Here is a 21,370-nt window from a genome sequence, read left to right on the forward strand (position 1 = left end):
TATGTTTACAGTTTAGTGCAAAGGGAACATAGTTCTGAACGAATGTAGCCCAGATTGTTAGAACAACATGTTTTTGTCAGTGCACGTGCTGTTTATTTTCAGAACCCAATTTCACAATCGGTCTGTGCCAACATTCTGATTCAGAAAGCAAAGATGGTGTTCCATTCTCGCATGTCAGAGCACAGCTGCCTAAACAGTAAGAAATGTGTGTTAAGAGGGGGTTATTTGGGCTGAACAATATTCTGTAAGTCTGACTCTCTCTCGTTTTGCATCACACCTGTTTGAAGTGCCCATCGTTTACAGTATCAGGTTTCGTAACGGCTTAATACATTCTCACTCTGCCAAAGAGAAGAGCTTGCCCTTTCTCTAGCAAGTCAAGTGGCTATCTATAGGCATATACAGTAGCCTACCATACTCATAGCTCAAATATACCTTTCTTCACAGTGCTCAAAAGTTTAAATGTGGGATCTTTTATGTTATCAATATCATGATATCATGTTTCTTCATAGGGAACGGGGACAACCTTTTCTGCTCTATGTAGCTCTGGCACACATGCACGTCCCCCTGTCCCCCCCTTCCTACGCCCCCCACCCCTCAGAGGGCAGTGTGTACGCTGCCAGTCTGCGGGAGATGGACGGTCTGGTGGGGGCAATAAAGAATGCATCTGATGCCTCAGACAAGGAGAACACTCTCATCTGGTTCACTGGTGAGTGATCACTAACTACCAGCGATCATGTTTCCATTTGGATCATTAAGCATCACTGTATTTTTTTATGTGTTTTTCTTCAGGTGATAATGGCCCCTGGGAGCAAAAGTGCCAGTATGCAGGAAGTGTGGGTCCTTTCCTGGGGAAGTGGCAGACCAGCAGAGGTAAGTTCTTCCTGGGTCAGCACTTGCATTCTAGTGCATCAACTCACTGAACTAAATTACGAACCTTATGGATATTGACATCAATGGTCCATGTATTGGTCTGTTACCTGTCTGTCAGGTGGGGGCTCTGCCAAGCGGACCACTTGGGAGGGGGGGCACAGGGTGCCCACAGTGTCCTACTGGCCTGGCAGAGTACCAGCCAACAGCACCAGCTCTGCCCTGCTCAGGTTTGGTCATCATTACAGTAGATATATCTGAAGCTACCCCCAGCTCAGATACAAAACACAGGTGAATGAATGTTACACTTTTGCGTTATTCGTGCAAACTTGACCCCCTCTTTCTCCTGATCTCCCTCCCTCTTCCCTCTCCATTCTCCAAGTGGTCTGGATATCTTCCCCACCCTCCTCTCCCTAGCTGGAGTGAACCCCCCATCAGACAGACGCTATGACGGTATCGACGCCACAGACGTCCTCCTACACGGCAAAGAAACAGGAAATGAGGTATGACCCACTGAGCTATCAGAGCTAGTCTTAACACAAATGTAGTGACGTAGAACTACTCTGAAACAGGAATATGATCGGATGGATTTCTGGAACGAGTCTCTCTCATTTGTCTTCCTCTCCCTACCTGCAGTTCCTCTTCCACCCCAACAGTGGCGCTGCAGGGAAGTATGGGGACCTGCAGACTGTCAGACTGGGGCGCCACAAGGCCTTCTACATCACGGGTAATACAGACGTTAAAGTAACGGCTAAAAGGGATCTGGATAAACTTCATTGGTATGCTTGGTCAGGTGCAGTGAGTGACTGACTGAGATTTGATTGGTCTGCTTTAGTATTGATAGTTTAGTGAAATAGTAGTATTGATAGTTTAGTTTACTGTAGTACATGTTGCAGGTGCGGCTGAGGCGTGTGGGGGGTCTAAAGGGAGGCAGGAGCTCCACGACCCCCCTATGATATTTGACCTGTCTGGGGACAAGGGCGAGGAGACACCCCTGGACCCCACCACGGAGGAGTACAAGGAGGTGGATGAGAGGGTGAGGAGGTGGAGGGAGGCGCTGCTCTATGACATTGCCACTGACCAATCAGTGTCCACGGCCGACTACGCCACAGACCAATCAGCAGCCCCCTGCTGTGACCCCCGGCACACAGCCTGCCGCTGCCTCACCCTGGGCTGAGGACACACACATTCAGTGTTACACACAGTTTGACATTCACAGAAAGCCCGACTGATACGCAGACACACACACACTTTAGTTTTAGTCCAATAATTGTTTGCTCTTGGAGGTATATGCGTGCCCATGGGAATGTAGAAATCACAGACCTGTAGCCTACATCTGGGTTAATGTAAACAACCCCAGAGACCAACCAGAAACATTTGCCAGAGTGAAGAAGAAAAGCAAATATTAGAACTAGCATCAGCCTGTTGTGAGGAGGCCGGACTGTGGGTCATTCTCCTGGAGGTCAGTACTGGGGATTGACTGAGACACATTGCTCACTGCTGCTCTGAGGGGAAACATGGGAAGACAGCTGCTGTTGCGTAGCAAGGACAATTTACTGTATTATTACCAATATTAAGTGTTTTCCTGTACACAGGCTTTTTGTACAGTTATATAACAGAGGCTTCTGGGTTGCTCTAGCACTCTCTGGTGGGGAGTATATGACCATGCAATAAGTAGGATGAAGTTGCCAATACACTGATCTAAGACCAGTTTAGTTTGTCCCACGAATAACTTCACTTTAACCCAAAATCAAAACATCCGAAGAACAAAAAGCACCACCCTTTGGCAAATCAGTCACAGAATCATAACAATAGGTGTGCTATTTACATACTATATGTATAAATGTATATATACACAAACAATAAAAAATCACTTTCCGCCAAAACCAAAAGATCTATTGATGAATAATACTAATTTCATTTTCCAAAAGAGTATTTAATACAAGTCAACATAGTTTTTTTACAAAGTAAAAATCTGTTATGTCTGAAATTTTACAATATTCAATATTATGTAGTCAATGGTGTTAATAATGAAATCAATTAAATAAAAGGACCTGTACGATCCTATAATACAGTTCTCTATTCAGTTTTTCACATTTCAGTATTTGACTCTTTTTTTCTTAGCGCTGGTCGAAAACTATCGCTTCAGACATGATAGAAGCCCCCCCTCTTTCTTTCTCTTCCCTCCCCCTTCTCTTTCAGGGCGTGCCACAGCTAGAGCCCACTGATAAGCCTCAGTCTCTGGGCCCCTCTCTGCCACCCTACACTGGGTTCTAGCCAATCTGCATCAAGCAGCAGAATAGGACTCAGACTTCACTATCCAGTCAGTATTATATATCACTTAACGATACTAAGAGGTTATAAAAGTAAAATTGAATGGTTTTGCCTCTTCCCCTTTTGACAATGTTAAGCACTTTGAACACTTATCGATAGCTGTATATGAATGCAATTAAATATTAAAGTCCCTTTTTAACCATTGGTTAATATTAGACTAGAGGTAGGCTACAACTTCAGTGCCCAGACCTCCTTTCCTTCTGATAGTTAGGGAATGAAATGTTTGTATTCATATTGACCTTCAGGGCCAGGTATAAGACAATGTACAGAGACAGGTCTACTGTCTATCCATACTCTACTTCTGAGTGGCGCATGATAGTAACCAATCACCATTGTGGCTTCTACATTTCTCCCATCTGATTGCCTCATTGGGGACATGGGGGTGGGACCTGGGGGGGGGAGTTCTCTGAATACTGATATCCCTTCTAGCTTGAATGGCTCCAGTTGATTGGTTCCCGGGAAAAGTCGGGTCAGTTGCTCTGGTTGTTGACTGGAGGAAACTTGTTCTTGTCATCCAGACAGACGGGTCCCTTGGTAAACTCATGTTCAGGAATCACATCACCTTTCTTAGCCCCTCCATCTAAGTAGCCTGGGAGGAGGATTGAGGGATGGAGAAGAAGAAGATAGAAAGAGAGGAGAGATGACAAAGGGTCACATCACCAGACTAAATTACACAAGGTAAGACAGACACAAACCATACACACAAACCATACACATAACCAAACATCCACATAATACCTGTGAGAGTGGTAGAAGAGGGTGGGGCCGAGGGGAGAGCCACAGTGGCAGCGTATGATAAGCTGTTTGATGGTGGGAGGGACCTTCTATCCTCAAGCTCCTCCTCTTCCTGTTGTTCTTCCTGTGGCTCCTTATCTCCTTCAAATAGTCTGGAGAAAACAAAAAGAGCCTGAGAGCAAATACACACGCACAGAAGCGCATATACAAACATGCTTCCACACACACCAGGGTTGGGGTATATTCTATTTAAATTCCAGTCAATTCAGAAAGTAAACCAAATTTCTGATTGAAAAGCAATGAAGAGAAATGAAATGGGACTTTCAGTGTACTTCCTGAAATGACTGGAATTGAAATGGAATTGATCCCAACCCTGAGGCTCACACACTTATTCACCTATGTTTCCTGACCAACACACACTCTCCTCCCTCCTGTGTGTCGATGTTATAGATGTAGATATGTCCATCTGATGACGCCACCAGCAGACGAGGCAGCTTCTGAACCCTGAAAATCATAACAAATAGGACTGTCAAATAAAGAGTTACCAAACATCGAAATGCACACAGACACACACCATCCCCCCGCAAACACACACAAACTTACGTGGCCAAGGCGCAGATGTTCTTGAGACCGAACATGTTAAGTCGTACAGTGGCGAAGGCCCGGTCCTGGTGCATCATGTCAGAGACCTGGGAGGGAAGGTAGGTGCTGGCTGCTGTGAACATCTTTCCCACGTATGCACCCCACGTAGGACATTCCCCCTCTCGACTAGACAGGCAGAAGAGACATAGTCACACTCAACAAGTCAATCACACTCCTCTTCCCAACTGACTACAAAGACAACTGTAACACAAAGCATCTTCCACTCCTGACAACTAGCCACTGAGGACCAGAAAGGGCCAGGTTGTAACACAATCAAGGTAAACAGTGTGTACCTGGGGCTGTGACGTTCCAGTTTGAAGATATGGACCGTTTCGGTGTTGCTGGAGGCACAGAGGAACTGGGCGTCTGAACTAAAGGACAATGAGCTGATACTCACGTACCTGAGACAAACACACATGGTAAAAGTCATCATCCTCAAGAGACCAAATCTACCCCTACAAAACCTTGTTGAGACATTCTAAAGTATTGTGTCTATCGGCTGTACTATGGTGTGTGTTTCTGTAGTCTGTCTGTCATAAACTGACCTCTTCATCCCTCTGCGGAACTCAAACAGTCTTTGTCCCTCTGGGATGGTGAACACTCGAATCACTGTACCCTGGGGAGGAGGAGGAAGAGATGGTCAGACAGAACTATTGTACACAGAGAAAGGGAGTGACACACTGAGTATACAAAACATTAAGAACACCTGCTCTTTCCATGACCAGGTGAACGTTAGGATCCCTTATTGATGCCACTTGTTAAATCCACTTCAATCAGTATAGATGAAGAGGAGGAGACAGGTTAAATAATGATTTTTAAGCCTTGAGACAATTGAGGCATGGCTTGTGTATGTGTGCCATTCAGGGGGTGAATTGGCAAGACAAAAGACTTAAGTGCCTTTGAACAGGGTATGGAAGTAGGTTCCAGGCGCACCGGTTTGTGTCAAGAACTGCAACGTTGCTGGGTATTTCATGCTCAACAGTTTCCTGTGTGTATCAAGAATGGTCCACCACCCAAAGGACATCCAGCGAACTTGACACAACTGTGGGAAGCATTGTAGTCAACATGGGCCAGCATCCCTGTGGAATGCAACTCAATATTAGGAAGGTGTTCCTAATGCTTGGTATACTCAGTGTATATATAGAGAGATACAGTAGAAAGACATGCAGAGATAAACAGAAAGACAGAGGGAGGAACAGTCAGACTCACCCTCTCGGAGGCGCTGGCCAGTTTGGTTCCTGACACGTTGAATGTGAGAGCTGCAAGGGGACTGTCATGGGCTGGGATCATCGTCACCGTGCTCTGAGGAACCACAGGTCATACGTCATTGACATTAACCTGTGACCACTTCAACAGCTGTGACATGCAATGACTGTACTCCATGTACTCAAAAGTATTAAGGCATTTCCACTACCACTGCAAACACTCTACAACCTAATCGCAAGCTGTCATTGAGATCAACATGAATACCCCCTGCGTTGTGCTGTGTAGACTGACTTGAATAGCAGCGGTGGCAGAAGAAGTTTGAATGTCAGGTCTTACCAGGTTGTTGGCGTCATAAACCATGATCTCCCCGATGGTCTGACTGCCAGGGTACGCCAGGTAGGAGTTACCATGGTTCACAGAGAGGGCACAGAGACCTGACGGGTTGGAGGGTGTGTCTGTGTTTAAGAACTAAGCATAGTTGAGGGTACGCATCGTGTGTGTGTGTGTGCCTACGTGTGTATTCACTACCTGAGGGGTTGTGTGGTATGTTGAGCAGCGTCTTGAGCAACTTCATGTCTTTGATGTTGTGGATGTAGACTGACTCCTCCAGACACACTACCATCCTCTACAGGGGACGGAGAGAGAAACGTTACTGCAGAGCTATAAGGTTTGGAATGGGAATCCCTCTCAGTTGGGCCTCAATCTGGGGTGAGGAGTGGGTTTGGAATGGGGCCTCCGATGGCCATTACCTGTCTGTTGAGCCTGACTGAGAGGATGTTGTTGGAGTAGCTATAGTTGCAGATTTCTGTTCCTCTCTTGAAGTGGTAGACGTTCATACGTCGGGGCATGGAGAGACTGACCACCACCACCAGACTGCTGGAGAACAACCGCTCCACAATGTACACATCTGGAGACTCCGCTGGGAAAGTGAGGAAAGAAAGTGGGCTGGAAGGGTTAAATCACATAGATGTGCTTATATAAAAACAACACTTTGCATAGAATACACACACACACAGGTAAACATGTGCATAGAGCACACATGCACAGACACGCAAACACGTACACACTCCGCAGGCGCACATTCCATCACATTCATTTCATAGTTTAATATTTTCTGAACTTTTATTTTTCTTAAAACTGCGTTGTTGGTTAAGGGCATGTAAGTAAGCATTTCACGGTAAGGTCTACTACGCCTGCTGTATTTGGCGCATGTGACAAAATTGTATTTGATTTATTTATTTGACACTCAAGCCAAAACATTAATACGCTGACACTTTCCTCTCACCGTGATAGGAAACACTGATAAAATACTTGTAGAATGCATTACTGGGAACAGGTTTATGGTGTAACACATTACTCACAACCATTGTTTACATAAGTGGGAGAGGGTGGACTGTGTCAGCTTAGAACAACTTGTTCTCTGGTTACAGAGACTACTGTACAACCACGCTGGTTGACCTGACCACAGCTTAATAGGTGCTTGTTTTGTCCCTGTCCTTATGATACCAGTTTAGTGAACATCTGCCAGTGTTTCATTGTAGTTACTAGCTACCAGTACACACAGGCTATAAGGAAACTCACTCACCTCCTTCATGGATGCAGTCCATCTTGTCCACCGAGGTGACAGAGAAGAGTCTGTAGCCTGACTTAGTGCCCACTGATAGAGACCTGAGACACAAAGAGACCCAACTGTTATTACACATCCATGATGGCGCCCACTATGTGTTTACTCTTTATCAGAGTTTCCCAAACTAAAGTAGCCACCCTTTGCCTTGACAGCTTTGCACACTCTTGGCATTCTCTCAAACAGCTTCATGAGATAGTCACCTGGAATGCATTTCAATTAACAGGTGTGCCTTGTTAATTTGTGGAATTTCTTTCCTTCTTAATGCATTTAAGCCAATCCTTTGTGTTGTGACAAGGAAGGGGTGGTATACAAAAGATAGCCCTATTTGGTAAAAGACCAAGTCCATATTATGGCAAGAACAGCTCATAGTGATAGAGTGCTGCATCAGAAGACCTGGGATGAGTTGGGCCGCAGAGTGAAGGAAAAGCAGCCAACAAGTGCTTAGCATATGTGGGAACTCCTTCAAGACTGTTGGAAAAGCATTCCTCATGAAGCTGGTTGAGAGAATGCCAAGAGTGTGAAAAGCTGTCATCAAGGCAAAGGGTGGCTACTTTGAAGGATCTAAAATCTATTTTAATTTGTTTAACACTTTTTTGGTTACTACATGATTCAATGTGTTATTTCATAGTTTTGATGTCTTAACTATGATTCTACAATGTAGAAAATAGTAAAAAAATAAAGAAAAACCCTTGAATGAGTAGGTGTCCAAACTTTTGACTGGTACTGTAGATGTTAATTTGTGGTGCCATAATCTATGTAAATCATATACCATAGGGGTCTTAAGCTACGGAGATAAATGCACATATACCAGAAAAACCATACAATAAAAAATGAGATGACACAATGTTTATGAGTGGAAAGGCTGACTGGACCAAGGCTGATTGTACCACTGAAGGCAGAGGATGTTGTTTTCTAAGGACAGTCATACACACACTCGGCTAACCGGGAAGTGTAGGCAATACGTGCAATGCCCAGTGAGCTATATATAGCAGTCATGGGGAAATGAAGGATACACCGTGTGCTGTATAGCCAACACAACAAGAGTTGAATCAGGTCATGTATTATTATTATATATTTTTTTAGGATCCCCATTCGCTGTTGCGAAAGGATGTGATCGCCCTAAGCACTTCAAACAGCACTGATAATCAAGCACACTATCTATGGGCATACACAGAAATACTGTGTAGAGAAAAGGAGGGGCAGGCATCTGTCAACAGATGGAATAGGATGGAGTAGGATGATATAGGATATTCATTCTAGAATAGACACTGATTTAAGATTAGTTTAATGTTTTCCTCCCTTATGGTTTAGGTTACACTATCGGGAGGGTGAGCTGATCCTAGATGTGTGCCTGAGGGCAACCGCTACCCAGAGTTGATCAGGTGTGTGGTTCAGTGGGATATAGGCTTGCCCAGCCAGACAACAAATAGCCTAACTGCTGAGAATGATTGAAAATGGGAGAGAGTTAATATCAATGTGTCTGTTTGACCACCTGGATTGTTTATGACACCAGACCCCAGCCAAAAAGCTGTTATTACACCTGTAATTGACCTGTAGATCAACAATGTCTGGATGCTCCGTTCTCACTCACACTAATGTTGCCATAATCCAATACATCCAACCGCCCCATGCATGCAGTTGTGATAGCCTAAGTAATTGACAGTTCCAAAACCCATTGCATGTGTCCTCATCTGAGACAAATACCAGACTTGCACAATACACACAAAAAAATGTGGGTTCCTCAAGTGTTCTTGGCAAAGAGTGATGGTTCTATGTGGAACCATACTGACCCAAAGAACCATTTGAGCCCTTCAATAGTTATTTGCTGTTCAAAAAAAAGGTTATTTCCTTTTTTTGTGATAATTAAAATGTAGGGATGGCAGGTCATTTGAATATTTTGGGGCTTGGTTTGCTCACAGATATTTCTGTGCAACCGTGAGTGAGTGTCATTGCAGTTTATCTAAAATGTTGTGTTATGCTATCATATGTTACACAGTGTATGACTTAGGCCAGTGACCGTGTTTTATGAACAGTTGACTAAGTCAGTAGTTCTCAATTCTCTCCCCAGGGACCCCCAGCAGTTCCACAGCTAGCACACCTAATTCAACTTGTTAATAAACATAATAAAACCTGTGGAATTTTTATTATATAATATGGCTATTAAACCAAAATGTAAAAAACTTGTACGGCTCTAAAATTGAAATAAGAATGAATAGAACAGGCGTCTCCATTCAAGTAAATTACAGCATTAAAGAGTACCACAGTAAGAGTCATAATGCCCATAAAACATAGCAGTCAAACAGGGAAATGGTTCCAATCGTTTTTCCACCATTCATTTTTTCCCATAGGGTATTTTATAAACACTTAAAAATAAGGGCTGTGTTTCGTGTAGGCTTACCCTGGCTTGACATTTTGATAACCACGTAAATCTCTCCAGGGCAAGGTGACTTTTATCAAGATTGCATGATATTGCCCCCCCATAAAAAAAACATTAAATGCTGATTAGCTGCTAATGTGGCTATCATAAAGAACTAAAAATGCCATGATGATCTGGACAACAAGACTGCCGAATCGAGACAAAGGTAAGAATCTCTGGATTAACTATCTAATATGTTAGCTAATGTATTAATCAATACATTGATTACATTTCTTTACATGGAAAATTCTGTGAACTGTCTCGTGCAAGTTTTAAATGGACAAAATACATGTTAGCAAAAGTGTCAGCTAGAGACGACGTGCAGGAGCTTACATGGATTTGTAGTTTTGCATGATGTCTCTTTTGATGCTAATTAGCATTTTCGAATCTGAGAGTAAATACAGACTAATATATTGATAAATCACCTTATCCGAGAGAGATTTACATGGTTATCAAAACGTCACGCCAGGGTAAGTCTACAGGAAACACAGCCCTTATTTTAAGTGATTCTGAAATCCCTTATCCCCTTTCTAGTGGCGCACATATTAATTATGATAATGCACGAGCGTGGAGTTGTATCCAAAGTTTCCGCGTTTGGCTTCCGTGTTTTAAAAGCGTTCGAGAATGAGGTGGATATGTTAGAAGGCAAATAACCCTGCTTTGGCACTATATAGAACCATGTGTTTTTAGTGTGTAGTCTGCTGACCAGTATCTCCACTGTAGGTCAAATCTAGATTGGCTAATTTTCTCTGGCTATCAATAGGCCTTCGTAGTGTGGTGGCCTACTTCACAAGCTAGTAACCTATATTTTAGGAACAGTGTTGAAGAGACACCATGGGACAATTGGATTAACAGCGATAAACAAACTGCACAAGTGGGTGAGGTTGGAAGATACAATTCACACACTAACATATTTCTGCTACAGACCATATTATAGCTGGAAGCATAAGGATTTACTTCGGCCCTAGATTATGCAATTAGAATATATCTAGCAGTATGACAAGGAGAATCCGCTAGATTACGTGGTGTCCTGGTTGAACGAGGAGCTGATCAAGTCTTGAGGCCCTCCTGGACCGTCGAAGGTCTCCCGGTCCTCCATCTCGTCCACGGTTATTCTCCAGCTCCACTGCCCTAGTTTGGAGAGCTGGGTCCTGATCGATCACTCTGTAACCCAGCTCTTCTACACACGTATGCGCTAGAGATGAGTTAATACAATGTAATAAATGCTATACAAATTACAAACAGTTGGTTTGAATCCTGAAACTATAATTCCCTGTTATTGTTTTTTACTTTTTGAGGAAGGCCCTTGTATTGCTCTGTTTTATCCTTAACATCAGTAGTTAACAGGAGACCGACAAGTGAAACAAAAACCGCTGAGGGCTGTATCAGTGACTTTTGCCTCGTTTTCTATTGGCTGGTTAGAACATTACCTCTGCATCACTCAGATTGGCCGACCTTTTCATAGCTTGTATCTGATTGGTTTACAAGAAAACAGTGCAGAGAGCACCGGCCATTACACGATTGCGATTGGTTCACTTTACCTTCTTCGGGCACGAGGAATTGTTTTGATTGTTTTGACCCATCAAGTGTTTTGCTGACCGCATCTTTGCTACATCTCTCTGTGAAGTTTTCAAGAGTTTGCACAAAAGCAATACATACATATATAGGATTTTACTTAAATTGATCACTGTTTTGTTGCAGAGATTTTTCCTGCTATGCAGGAAATGCACATTTGTAGTGTATTTGAGTTTTAAAAAGGCTTCTAAAGTTTGTAATTTCCACTTTGAAATGTCAGACTTGATGTGCCCTAACGAAAGGGTGTCGACCCCTACAAAAATGTACTTGAATTATAATCCACTGAATAATTAACATTTCCTGTTGCTCCAGGATTATTTTACTGCTGTAGCAAACTGGCTCTAATTAAGATCCTACATCTGTACAACACTGCATTTTACATATTCCTTGGCTGATCAGTCATTAAACATAATCTAATCCAATGGCACTGCGATCAGCCATCTATTTATATTAAGGTTAAACTGCTGAAGCACAATGTGCAGAACATTTATCTTCATAAAACAACAATATCCTCCCAAAATAGGTAACGACCCTCGGTAACGACCCTCGGTAACGACCCTCGGTTTATAAAGGCGGAAATCGACCCTGCCGCAGGAGAATGCTTTTGCGGCACAGTCGATAGCGCGCCGGACCTCGGGCTAGAAGGTCCGAGGGTTCGAGACCTGCTCCCTGCCTGTTTCATTACAGTACTATTTGAATAGAGGACGCTCCACCGTTCATGGGAAATTAATATGAGGCTATCAGGTCCTTATATCTGCTATTGATTTCCCATTGACGTCATGATTTCCATGCGTTCCCCTTTAATGTTGCCAAGGGTTACGGCTCACGTGTCAGATTGAGGCGAATTGACGTCAATGACGGCTCGTGATTGGTTCTAAACCCATATCCGGTGGGGCAGCGGTCCAAGTTTTTGGAAAAATCGAAGGGAGATATTTGGTGAGCTTGTGGAAATAACATCCAAATCCGAGTTAGTGTCAAAGGGCTCGCCAATAATTTGCGGATTCTTGTAAGTATTGCGCCACATAGTTTGAAATTGATGCCATTGCGATCGCGGGGTATGTAGCCTCCGCCTTGTATTTGTTTATGATAGAGCTCAAGATGGCGTCATTGGCAAGACTGGCCAGAACTGAAGTATCTCTGGATTGACTGGCTTTGCAGGCCAAAATGCCTACTAGGTTTCTAGCTACCTAGCTAGTTGATAGGTTTGATATCCATCAATACAGTTTTAGCAAACTAGCTTCGTCATGATTATGTTTATTTAAGTTAGCTAACGTACCAGTAAGGTGCGATCAAACAGCCATCTGATGCGTACTAACTATAGTAACGTTAGATGGCTAACGGTAGAGTATAATAGGCCAGGGCAGTTAGGTATTGGTTGCTGTCATCTCTTATGCTCCTAGCTAACGTAGCGTTGTATCTTTAACAGCTATATTATCAGAGTTGCCTGGCTAGCTAGCATTGATGCCACCGAAATGTACCTTGTTTTCCATGTTTGTTGGTAGCCAACCTTAGTTTGCCTTCTAATTTAACGAAGTTGTAACGTTACTGCTCCAGTCAACGTTTTGAAAGCAAGGTCATTTTGAATGTTTTTCTTTTTGTTGGGGGATCTGTCATATTATTCCAGGATACAATTCATGGCAGTATTGAAAACGCCAGAGCAAAAAGCATTGCTAGATAGCAGGACATTCAAGAATTGTCTGAAATCCTAATCAGAAGTAGCTCGGTTAACTATTTATTTTATTGATACTTGATGTAAATGGTTGTTTCTATCATTTGACTCTTCGTGATCTGTACTTAGGTACACCACCAAAGGGTTGCATTGGACACTAACGTGACCAATGCACCAGATCCTCTCGTTTGTAGTAAAGCAGCATGTCATACTTGCTACTGGCTCCATTTTTTTTGTCAATATTATAAATCTACTTTGACAGATTAGTAATGACATGGTTATATTTAAATGGCATATGATATACAGTAATCCAGACCTCAGCATGATGAAACTGATAAGACATGTAACCTTTCTTCTCCCATCAAACAAGGATACAGTTTGTTTTGTTTTTTGGGTCTATCTGTTTACCACCATTCAAGACTTAATCACATCATATGACCAAGTTACCCTCAAGCATCCCTGAAATGCCTCTCTCTTTTTCTTTCTGTCTCACACTCTCCCTCCCTTCCTCTAATCCCTTCCAATTAGTCCCTCCCTTTCTTCCTCTCTCTTGCATCTGCATTTTAGCCAGTTATCAGATGTTATAAGACTATAACAACCACATTAGAAGAAGATTGTAACTATTTAAAAAAAAAAAAATATATATATATATATATACGCGTAATAGAAGTACACGTAATAGAAGCAATCGAAGTTGTCTCCCTCATCTCTAGTTTCGAGGCCAGAATTCGCCAGTTCACCAGGTCGTAGCAGAGCAGTAGCGCGTCTTCAATTGTGATGGCGTCGGGCAGTACGAGCAGCGAGGAGGAGAGGAGTCTGAGGGAGTGTGAGCTGTACGTGCAGAAACACAACATCCAGCAGCTGCTGAAGGACTGCATCGTCCAGCTGTGTACCTCTAGGCCTGACAGACCCATGGCCTTCCTCAGAGAGTACTTCGAGAGGCTGGAGAAGGTGAGTCTGGGCGGGTAGTGTGTAGTGTGTGTCCAACTGTGGGCATCATCCAACTGTGGGAATCATCCAGCTGTGTGCCTCCAGGCCCATGGCCTTACATGAAACTAGTTTTATAATTGTAGTGCCTTTATATTGTAAAGTCTTGCCCTGGCAGCTGATTGGCTGTGTGTGACCTCTGACCTGTGAACCATGCAGGAGGAGGCCAAGCAAATCCTGAACCAGCAGAAGGCCAGCAGCCGTTCTGACTCCCGGGATGAGGAGGTATCTCCTCCCATGAACCCCGTTGTCAAGGGTCGCCGGCGGAGAGGAGCCATCAGTGCTGAGGTCTACACAGAGGAGGACGCTGCATCCTATGTCAGAAAGGTGAGGATGCACACACACTCATACAACATACCGTACGCATACATCACACAACTGCACACATAAAAACGTACATCATCTTGAAACGCATGGCTCTACTAAAGCAACAAAGCATCTGACAAAATGCAGTCATTTAGACCAGCCCACAAAACAATATTCTCTACTTATAGTCATATCTATAGGCTGGCTGGAGATTTTGTGAATACTTAGGGTGATTTGCTTAAACATGGATGGTTTTTGTTTTCAAGGTCATTCCTAAAGACTACAAAACAATGGCTGCCCTAGCTAAAGCTATCGAAAAGAATGTGCTTTTCTCTCACTTGGATGACAACGAGAGGAGGTATGTTAACAGGCTTTGTTGTTAATTTTCCTTGATTTGTCTGTAAAGATTGGTTGTCAATGTGAGTTTAGATCAATCCCACTGATCATGACACAAACCTGAAACTTTACAAACACAATCTTTATTCACAGCGACATCTTTGACGCCATGTTTTCAGTTACCTACATCGCTGGCGAGACTGTTATTATGCAAGGTACAGTAGGTTCTCATTGTCCTTTAGATTCAGTGGAAATTCAAGTAGACCTGAAGTGTCTTTTTATTCCAGAGAAAAGATGAACAATGTCTTCCTTCTCTCTCAGGTGATGAGGGAGATAATTTCTACGTCATTGACCAAGGAGAGACGGATGTAAGTCTCTTGATGTATTTTAGGAACACACACATTTTTTTGCACAATGACTCTTGTATTAATAAACCAACATTCTCACACAAGCATTCCAGTTTGATAGAAAACAGGCCCCCAAGTTGAAAGCTTGCCTCCTGAATGTGACAGGCTTATTTTTGCAACTGTCTTTTTAAACTTCTTTTCTTTTGTTGTCATATGTTACTTTGCTATTCAGATCCCTATTATCTGTTACCTTAGCGATGCCTCCTCTCATAGATCTAGCATTCTAATTATATGGCTACGTCACATTATTTCTATATAATACAAGAAACAACTTACACATAGGCAGTGAACAACATCTTATAGAGACTTATATCTCTTATATCTTACACGCCGATGTTACCCGATCTTAATCTAAATACTCTTCTCCCCCTTCCTGCCAGGTGTATGTGAACAACGAGTGTGTGACCAGTATCGGGGAGGGGGGCAGCTTCGGAGAGTTGGCCCTGATCTACGGCACCCCCAGGGCTGCCACTGTCCGAGCCAAGAGCAACGTCAAACTGTGGGGCATCGACAGAGACAGCTACAGGAGGATACTCATGGTGAGCCTCGCCCTGCTCTGCTCTGACACTTCACCTGACTGACATGCTTTGGTTTACATTTGGAGTGATTAACGATGAGTAGAATTGTAGAATGTAGAATTGCTGCGATTTTTTTAATTGTATTTTTATAACTGCTGGATTTTACAAATTGAAAATACAGACAACTACATGCATGATGTTTGAAGGCTTACAACAATTGTCAGAACTCAGGAATAAACATTATGACTTGTTGTTATTCTTGTTATTCGTTACAGGGAAGCACTTTGAGGAAGAGGAAGATGTACGAGGAGTTCCTCAGCAAAGTTTCCATCTTAGGTAAGGTTCACTGTTTATTTAGCTTTTTGACATTTCTGCTCATAATAATAATAATAATAATAATAATAATAATAGCCACTGTTAAAAAAAATTGGTCCGCCAGCCACTGGCATGTACAGTGCATTCAGACACCTTGACTTTCAACATTGTGTTATGTTACAGCCTTATTCTAAAATTGTCTACACACTATAGCCCATAATGACAATGTGAAAACAGGTTTTTAGAAATTTTAGCAAATGTATTAAAAATAAAAAAACAGATATTTACATAGGTATTCAGACCCTTTGCTATGAGATGTGAAATTGAACTCCGGTGCATCCTGTTTCCATTTATCATCCTTGAGATGTTTCTACAACTTGATTTGAGTCCACCTGTAAATTCAATTGATTGGATATGATTTGGAAAGGCACACACCTGTTTATATAAGATCCCACAGTTGACACTGCATGTCAGAGCAAAAACTAAGCCATGGGGTCAACGGAATAGTCCGTAGAGCTCCGAGACAGGATTGTGTCGAGGCACGGATCTGGGGAAGGGTACCAACAAATTCTGCAACATTGAAGGTCCCCAAGAACACATTGTCTTCCATCATTCTTAAATGGAAGAAGTTTGGAACCACCAAGACTCTTCCTAGAGCTGGCCACCCGGCCAAACCAAGCAATCGCGGGACAAGGGCCTTGGTCAGGGAGGTGACCAAAAACCTGATGGTCACTCTGACAGAGCTCCAGAGTTCCTCTGTGGAGATGGTTGTCCTTCTGGAAGGTTCTCCCATCTTTGCAGCACTCCACCAATCAGGCCTTTATGGTAGAGTGGCCAGACAGAAGCCACTCTTCAGTAAAAGGCACATGAAAGTCCACTTGGAGTTTGCCAAAGGCACCTAAAGGACTTTCAGACCATGAGAAACAAGATTCTCTGGTCTGATGAAACCAAGATTGAACTCTTTGACCTGAATGCCAAGCGTCGCGCCTGGAGGAAACCTGGCACCATCTCTACGGTGAAGCATGGTGGTGGTGGCAGCATCATGATGTGGGGATGTTTTTCAGCGACAGGGACTGGAAGACTAGTCAAGATCGAGACAAAGATGAACGGAGCAAAGTACAGAGAGCTCCTTGATGGAAAAAGCACTCGGACTGGGGTGAAGGTTCAACTTCCAACAGGACAACGACCCTAAGCACACAGCCAAGCCACTCCTGCATTGTCTTCGGACAGGTCTCTGAATGTCCTTGAGTGGGCCAACCAGAGCCCGGATTTGAACCCGATTCGAAAATCTCTGGAAAAACCTGAAAATAGCTGTGCAGCGACGCTCCCCATCCAACAGAACAGAGTTTGAGAGGATCTGCAGAGAAGAATGGGAGAAACTCTCCAAATACAGGTGTGCCAAGCTTGTAGCATCATACCCAAGATTTTTATTTGATTTTTTTTAAATCTACCATTCACTGAGATTTTTTACCAGCCAAAATATATAATTTTCTGCTAAAGTTACACACAAAAAACAGATGAGCATGCTTTGTAATGTTTCTAAAATAATACATGTATTATTCGTAAGAAGAAATATGGTATTTGTTTCATAAAACATGACTGGAGTTGCATTACCACGGTAACATCCTGCCTTTTTGTGGCATCTAATATTTTGGTTAAAAGATGCCACAAAAAGGCAGGATGTTACCGTGGTAATGCAACTCCAGTCATGTTTGTGCCTGTGAGATTGAGTCTGACAGGTAATAACGTTATCTTCTCTTCCCTAGCAGTTGAAACTCAAACATGGGAAAAACAACCCCAGCTTGTGAACAAAACTATGTAAATAGCCAAGAAACACAATGACAAAGTCTCACTTCAGTAGACTTTCGTTTCAAGTAAATTAGACCAACTTTTATGCCTGCGCTTCTAAAAATGAATATTTGACTCAGCTCTTCATGTGCTTACAGCCCCTAGCCAGGCAGTGTTGCAGCGCGAGGTGGGATAGGCTATATAGGATTTATAGTACTTTTACTTTTTGTAGTTATTTTACCCACCTATGAAACATGGCAGAAATACTTTGATAACAGCTACTGCAGCATTTGACTATAAATGTGATCATACTTGACCATTTTTATTCACAAATGCAAGTGAAATGCTTGCATTGTGGAGGACTGACCACCCGGCAACGTGATTAGTGAAATAGACATCTTACCCACCAATGCCAAAATCTACCCTCCATTCAGTTGGTGGATGTTAATTTTAGGCCCTGATTATAGCCACATGCATACAGTGGCTTTCAAGACTCTTCGTCCACCACCTAGGTGTACTGTACAGTGTGTGGTTTCTTTATTGTGATGTCACTTATGTCCCTGTCTTGTGATTCCATCCCCTTAGAGTCTTTGGACAAATGGGAGCGTCTGACGGTGGCTGATTCTCTGGAGCCGGTGCAGTTTGATGACGGACAGAAGATCGTGGTGCAGGGAGAGCCTGGCGACGAGTTCTTCATCATACTGGAGGTATGTACTTCACTCTAGGGTTTCATTTAGTTTGTTTCAGTTCTACCTACTGAACACTACCCTGATGTTCGTGTTCTGTAGGGCTCTGCAGCTGTGTTGCAGCGTCGCTCTGAGAACGAGGAGTTTGTGGAGGTTGGGAGATTACAACCTTCTGACTACTTTGGTAAGAAGAACCTGCTCAGGCTTCAGCTCTCCCTCTCTTCTCATCAACTTTCTTTCTTCATTTGTTTGTATATGCACTATATAAGCCTGAATCTCACATTTTTAAGGTGATATGATGAGAAAAGCACAAGGCTCTAACCTGATTTGACAAGCCTCTTACATATTTAGATGTTATATTAGCAGAAATTAAGCCAATTTGTGAAGCCTGTTTTGTACTGACCATGTACTCCATTCGTCCAGGTGAGATTGCCCTGCTGATGAACCGTCCCCGTGCTGCCACTGTGGTCGCCCGCGGTCCTCTGAAGTGTGTGAAGCTGGACCGACCACGGTTCGAACGCGTCCTAGGACCCTGCTCGGACATTCTCAAACGCAACATCCAACAGTACAACAGCTTTGTTTCACTGTCTGTCTGAGGGGTTTCCCCTCCCCTGTAACCCCTAATCCCCTAAACCCCTGTAACCCCTAATCCCCTATATAACCCCCCCCTCTTTTAGACCCAGGGTCCACCAATGCAATTTTACTTCAATGTCAATTAATTTGGTCATCCGTTTGCTTCAGCTTTTAAAAAAAACTCATTCATTTTATGCTACCCATCAGCTAGCCATCCTAGTCACCCATATAGGAACAGTTATGTTACCGTTTGTTACATATACCAGCTTCATACAGTATGCCTTCACTGCATTCACTGATATTTATATATATTTTTTACTCTTAATTTAAACACGAGCGGTGATTAGTAGGGGATTGGCCGAGGTTAGGACAGGCCAGTGATAAGATGGGACAATCAAACATGGTGAAGTAAGGATCCATGATGAATATTATGCAGATATTTTGGTTCCATATAAAAGTGTCAAGTTTGGCATTCTCACAAAATTATCACATTTTTCCTTTCAGAATGAAAAGAATGCTGGAAGCATAAGGATTCCATCTAATTTCTTATGTAGCTTTCATGTTATGATCTCCTGTTTATCCTCCATTGCTACATTAAATCAAATGTATTTTTTACATTTCTCATATTGTTTCCATTGATTGTGCCATCAATCTAATTCACTATTGTTTTATCTAGTTTGAGAGCGTTTGTACAACTTAATGCAACCAGAAAGTTTTCTGTTGTACAGCTATCAAACTAGAGCCAAATGTTGATAATTCTTTTCACAACTCGGAACCCATAGAAGATTCTTATTCTACAGTCCGAAACAGTGGAACTCAAAACAGGAAGTATCTATCACCATGTTAACACTCACCTCTGTTTGGTTGGTACATTATTGGCTACAATGGGGGGAAAACATGGAGTATTAGTGTATTTCAGTATTCATAATTTTTCAATATACACCAAATTATTATTACATTATTATTAAAGGTATTATTATCTTTATTGACTGAACAAACTAATGTTACGCTATGGTTTGGAGTGATGGTAATCTTAAGTACGTTTTAAATGTGTTTTTGTAAATGCTTATTTTTCCATAAATTCTATTTTAGGTGTTCAGTGCCACAGCGTAAATAAATGCTTCTTGTCAGCTGACAAAACAGTATGTAGTTGTATTGTGAAAAATGTAATGGGTTAACCTATTAAAAGTAGGCGAAAGGGCTTTAAAATAATTAGCATTTTAAGTCTCCAAATTGTAGATTGTTTTATGGGTTTAAGGCTTTCAATTATTTATGTATTTGAGCGCTGAAGTTAAACAAGCAAAAATAATCCCAGTGACTGGTGACTCAGACATCAGATTAAATTGTCTTGCGTTTTAAGATGATATATTTATTTTAAAGCGGCTTCGCTGTTAAAGCTTTGTGAGAATTATTTGAATGTGTTTTTGAAGCAATCTGTGATCTACTTTATGCTCACCTACAGCATAATGTAAGGTGATGAGATGGTGTGAATGAAAGTGTATTCTCAAACTGGTATTCCCTGTGTTGGTCAAACAGTTTCACCCCTTCAATCTTAAGAATGCAATGTAAATCTGAGCATTATTTTTTCTCTATTAACTCCTGCAGAAATATATAGTCTCAAGGTTGTATTCCTTTGCACTCCTGCCCCACAGCTTGCCCCTCACCCCCTTCTTACAGAAAGTACCTTTACATACGGTAATGCTATTATCCCTTTCTGAGGTGTTCTCCTTGTTTAGGCTCTGTCATGTTTCCAATCTTAATCTTGTGTACAAAACAGTATGGCTGATTGGATGGATGGATTGACTTGTGTAACCGTTTGTTTGTATGTCCAAACCAATCAACATGATCCTGAGTCGATTGCAGTGTTGCCCACTTGGTCCAAAACTTTTGTCGTGCTTTCAGATTCCGTTGATGTTATGGCATTTTGCAGTCGTCTATTTGCTGACTGTTCAAACTCCCACCAATGATTTGCTTGTGTTTCTTCTGTCACATAGCAATCACATAGAAGTACTGATGTGGTAAAACACATCACCACAAGATTACTACTAACTAGTAGGCACACTGCAATTGACCCAGTTTGCCTTAGCTTATGTAACCTGGGCGTAGGCACTCCTGCTAGCCCTTCAGCAAGTTTGTGCGGCCTGCAGCAGGCTCTGAGAGCTGCAGGTCATCTGAGGACCATTCTTTTTATATTCTACCCAATGACTGTACTCGGTTTGACTTCCTGTATGTGCAAAGACATTTATCCTTTTGGTATAGATTGTTCCAGATGGCAGTTTAAGCAATAAAAGGTAAAATCACCGGCTGAGTCATTTACTCATTGGTTGTCTGAATATGTCCATACGATAATATTAATGAATAGTCCTAACTCTGGAGGGCAGTG

The 21,370-nt window shown here is 42.5% G+C and overlaps 3 protein-coding genes across 4 annotated transcripts in view; 2 read left to right on the top strand and 1 right to left on the bottom strand.

Annotated features, from left to right (window-relative positions):
• LOC139376762 (arylsulfatase G-like) overlaps nucleotides 1-2,962 on the top strand; it is a 12,375-nt gene extending 9,413 nt beyond the window's left edge. Inside the window, exons 8-13 of the mRNA XM_071119665.1 lie at nucleotides 510-706; nucleotides 790-870; nucleotides 989-1,097; nucleotides 1,250-1,370; nucleotides 1,504-1,594; nucleotides 1,764-2,962. Of these exons, the coding sequence (XP_070975766.1) occupies nucleotides 510-706; nucleotides 790-870; nucleotides 989-1,097; nucleotides 1,250-1,370; nucleotides 1,504-1,594; nucleotides 1,764-2,044 (880 nt within the window). The 3' untranslated portion in view covers nucleotides 2,045-2,962. The remainder of the gene's footprint in view (nucleotides 1-509; nucleotides 707-789; nucleotides 871-988; nucleotides 1,098-1,249; nucleotides 1,371-1,503; nucleotides 1,595-1,763) is intronic.
• On the bottom strand, nucleotides 2,783-11,164 carry LOC139376763 (WD repeat domain phosphoinositide-interacting protein 1-like). Its single transcript, XM_071119666.1, has 13 exons — nucleotides 11,118-11,164; nucleotides 10,850-11,007; nucleotides 7,370-7,452; nucleotides 6,534-6,703; nucleotides 6,313-6,409; nucleotides 6,121-6,218; nucleotides 5,788-5,880; nucleotides 5,124-5,194; nucleotides 4,872-4,979; nucleotides 4,540-4,704; nucleotides 4,333-4,440; nucleotides 3,940-4,088; nucleotides 2,783-3,790 (listed from the first exon to the last, which is right to left on the bottom strand). The coding sequence occupies exons 2-13, from the start codon at nucleotides 10,924-10,926 to the stop codon at nucleotides 3,672-3,674; spliced, it is 1,338 nt and encodes a 445-aa protein (XP_070975767.1). The 5' UTR covers nucleotides 10,927-11,007; nucleotides 11,118-11,164; the 3' UTR covers nucleotides 2,783-3,671.
• On the top strand, nucleotides 9,818-21,288 carry LOC139376764 (protein kinase, cAMP-dependent, regulatory, type I, alpha (tissue specific extinguisher 1) b). Of its 2 annotated transcripts, none has more exons than XM_071119668.1 (11): nucleotides 9,818-9,993; nucleotides 13,785-14,022; nucleotides 14,218-14,385; nucleotides 14,631-14,722; nucleotides 14,854-14,915; nucleotides 15,022-15,068; nucleotides 15,488-15,646; nucleotides 15,901-15,961; nucleotides 18,314-18,435; nucleotides 18,517-18,598; nucleotides 18,838-21,288. In XM_071119668.1, the coding sequence occupies exons 2-11, from the start codon at nucleotides 13,849-13,851 to the stop codon at nucleotides 19,008-19,010; spliced, it is 1,140 nt and encodes a 379-aa protein (XP_070975769.1). In that variant the 5' UTR covers nucleotides 9,818-9,993; nucleotides 13,785-13,848; the 3' UTR covers nucleotides 19,011-21,288. The 2 variants fall into 2 exon arrangements, with proteins under 2 accessions (XP_070975769.1, XP_070975768.1); XM_071119667.1 differs by lacking the exon at nucleotides 9,818-9,993 and adding an exon at nucleotides 12,235-12,408.
• The last annotated feature ends 82 nt before the right edge of the window (nucleotides 21,289-21,370 follow it).

Source organism: Oncorhynchus clarkii, chromosome 20, assembly GCF_045791955.1.
Source record: "Oncorhynchus clarkii lewisi isolate Uvic-CL-2024 chromosome 20, UVic_Ocla_1.0, whole genome shotgun sequence".
Classification (NCBI taxonomy): Eukaryota; Metazoa; Chordata; class Actinopteri; order Salmoniformes; family Salmonidae; genus Oncorhynchus; species Oncorhynchus clarkii.

What these genes read in the sequence shown, in the direction of transcription:
- LOC139376764 (XM_071119668.1), top strand. Translation starts at nt 13,849, where the DNA reads ATGGCGTCGGGCAGTACGAGCAGCGAGGAGGAGAGGAGTCTGAGGGAG. An exon ending in GCTACAGGAGGATACTCATG is followed by an intron (nt 15,647 to 15,900) that starts GTGAGCCTCGCC and finishes TATTCGTTACAG; the next exon opens with GGAAGCACTTTGAGGAAGAG. An exon ending in ACAACCTTCTGACTACTTTG is followed by an intron (nt 18,599 to 18,837) that starts GTAAGAAGAACC and finishes CCATTCGTCCAG; the next exon opens with GTGAGATTGCCCTGCTGATG.
- LOC139376763 (XM_071119666.1), bottom strand. Translation starts at nt 10,926, where the DNA reads ATGGAGGACCGGGAGACCTTCGACGGTCCAGGAGGGCCTCAAGACTTG. An exon ending in TCGTTCAACCAGGACACCAC is followed by an intron (nt 7,453 to 10,849) that starts GTAATCTAGCGG and finishes TTTGTGTCTCAG; the next exon opens with GTCTCTATCAGTGGGCACTA. An exon ending in CTCTTCTACCACTCTCACAG is followed by an intron (nt 3,791 to 3,939) that starts GTATTATGTGGA and finishes TCCTCCTCCCAG; the next exon opens with GCTACTTAGATGGAGGGGCT.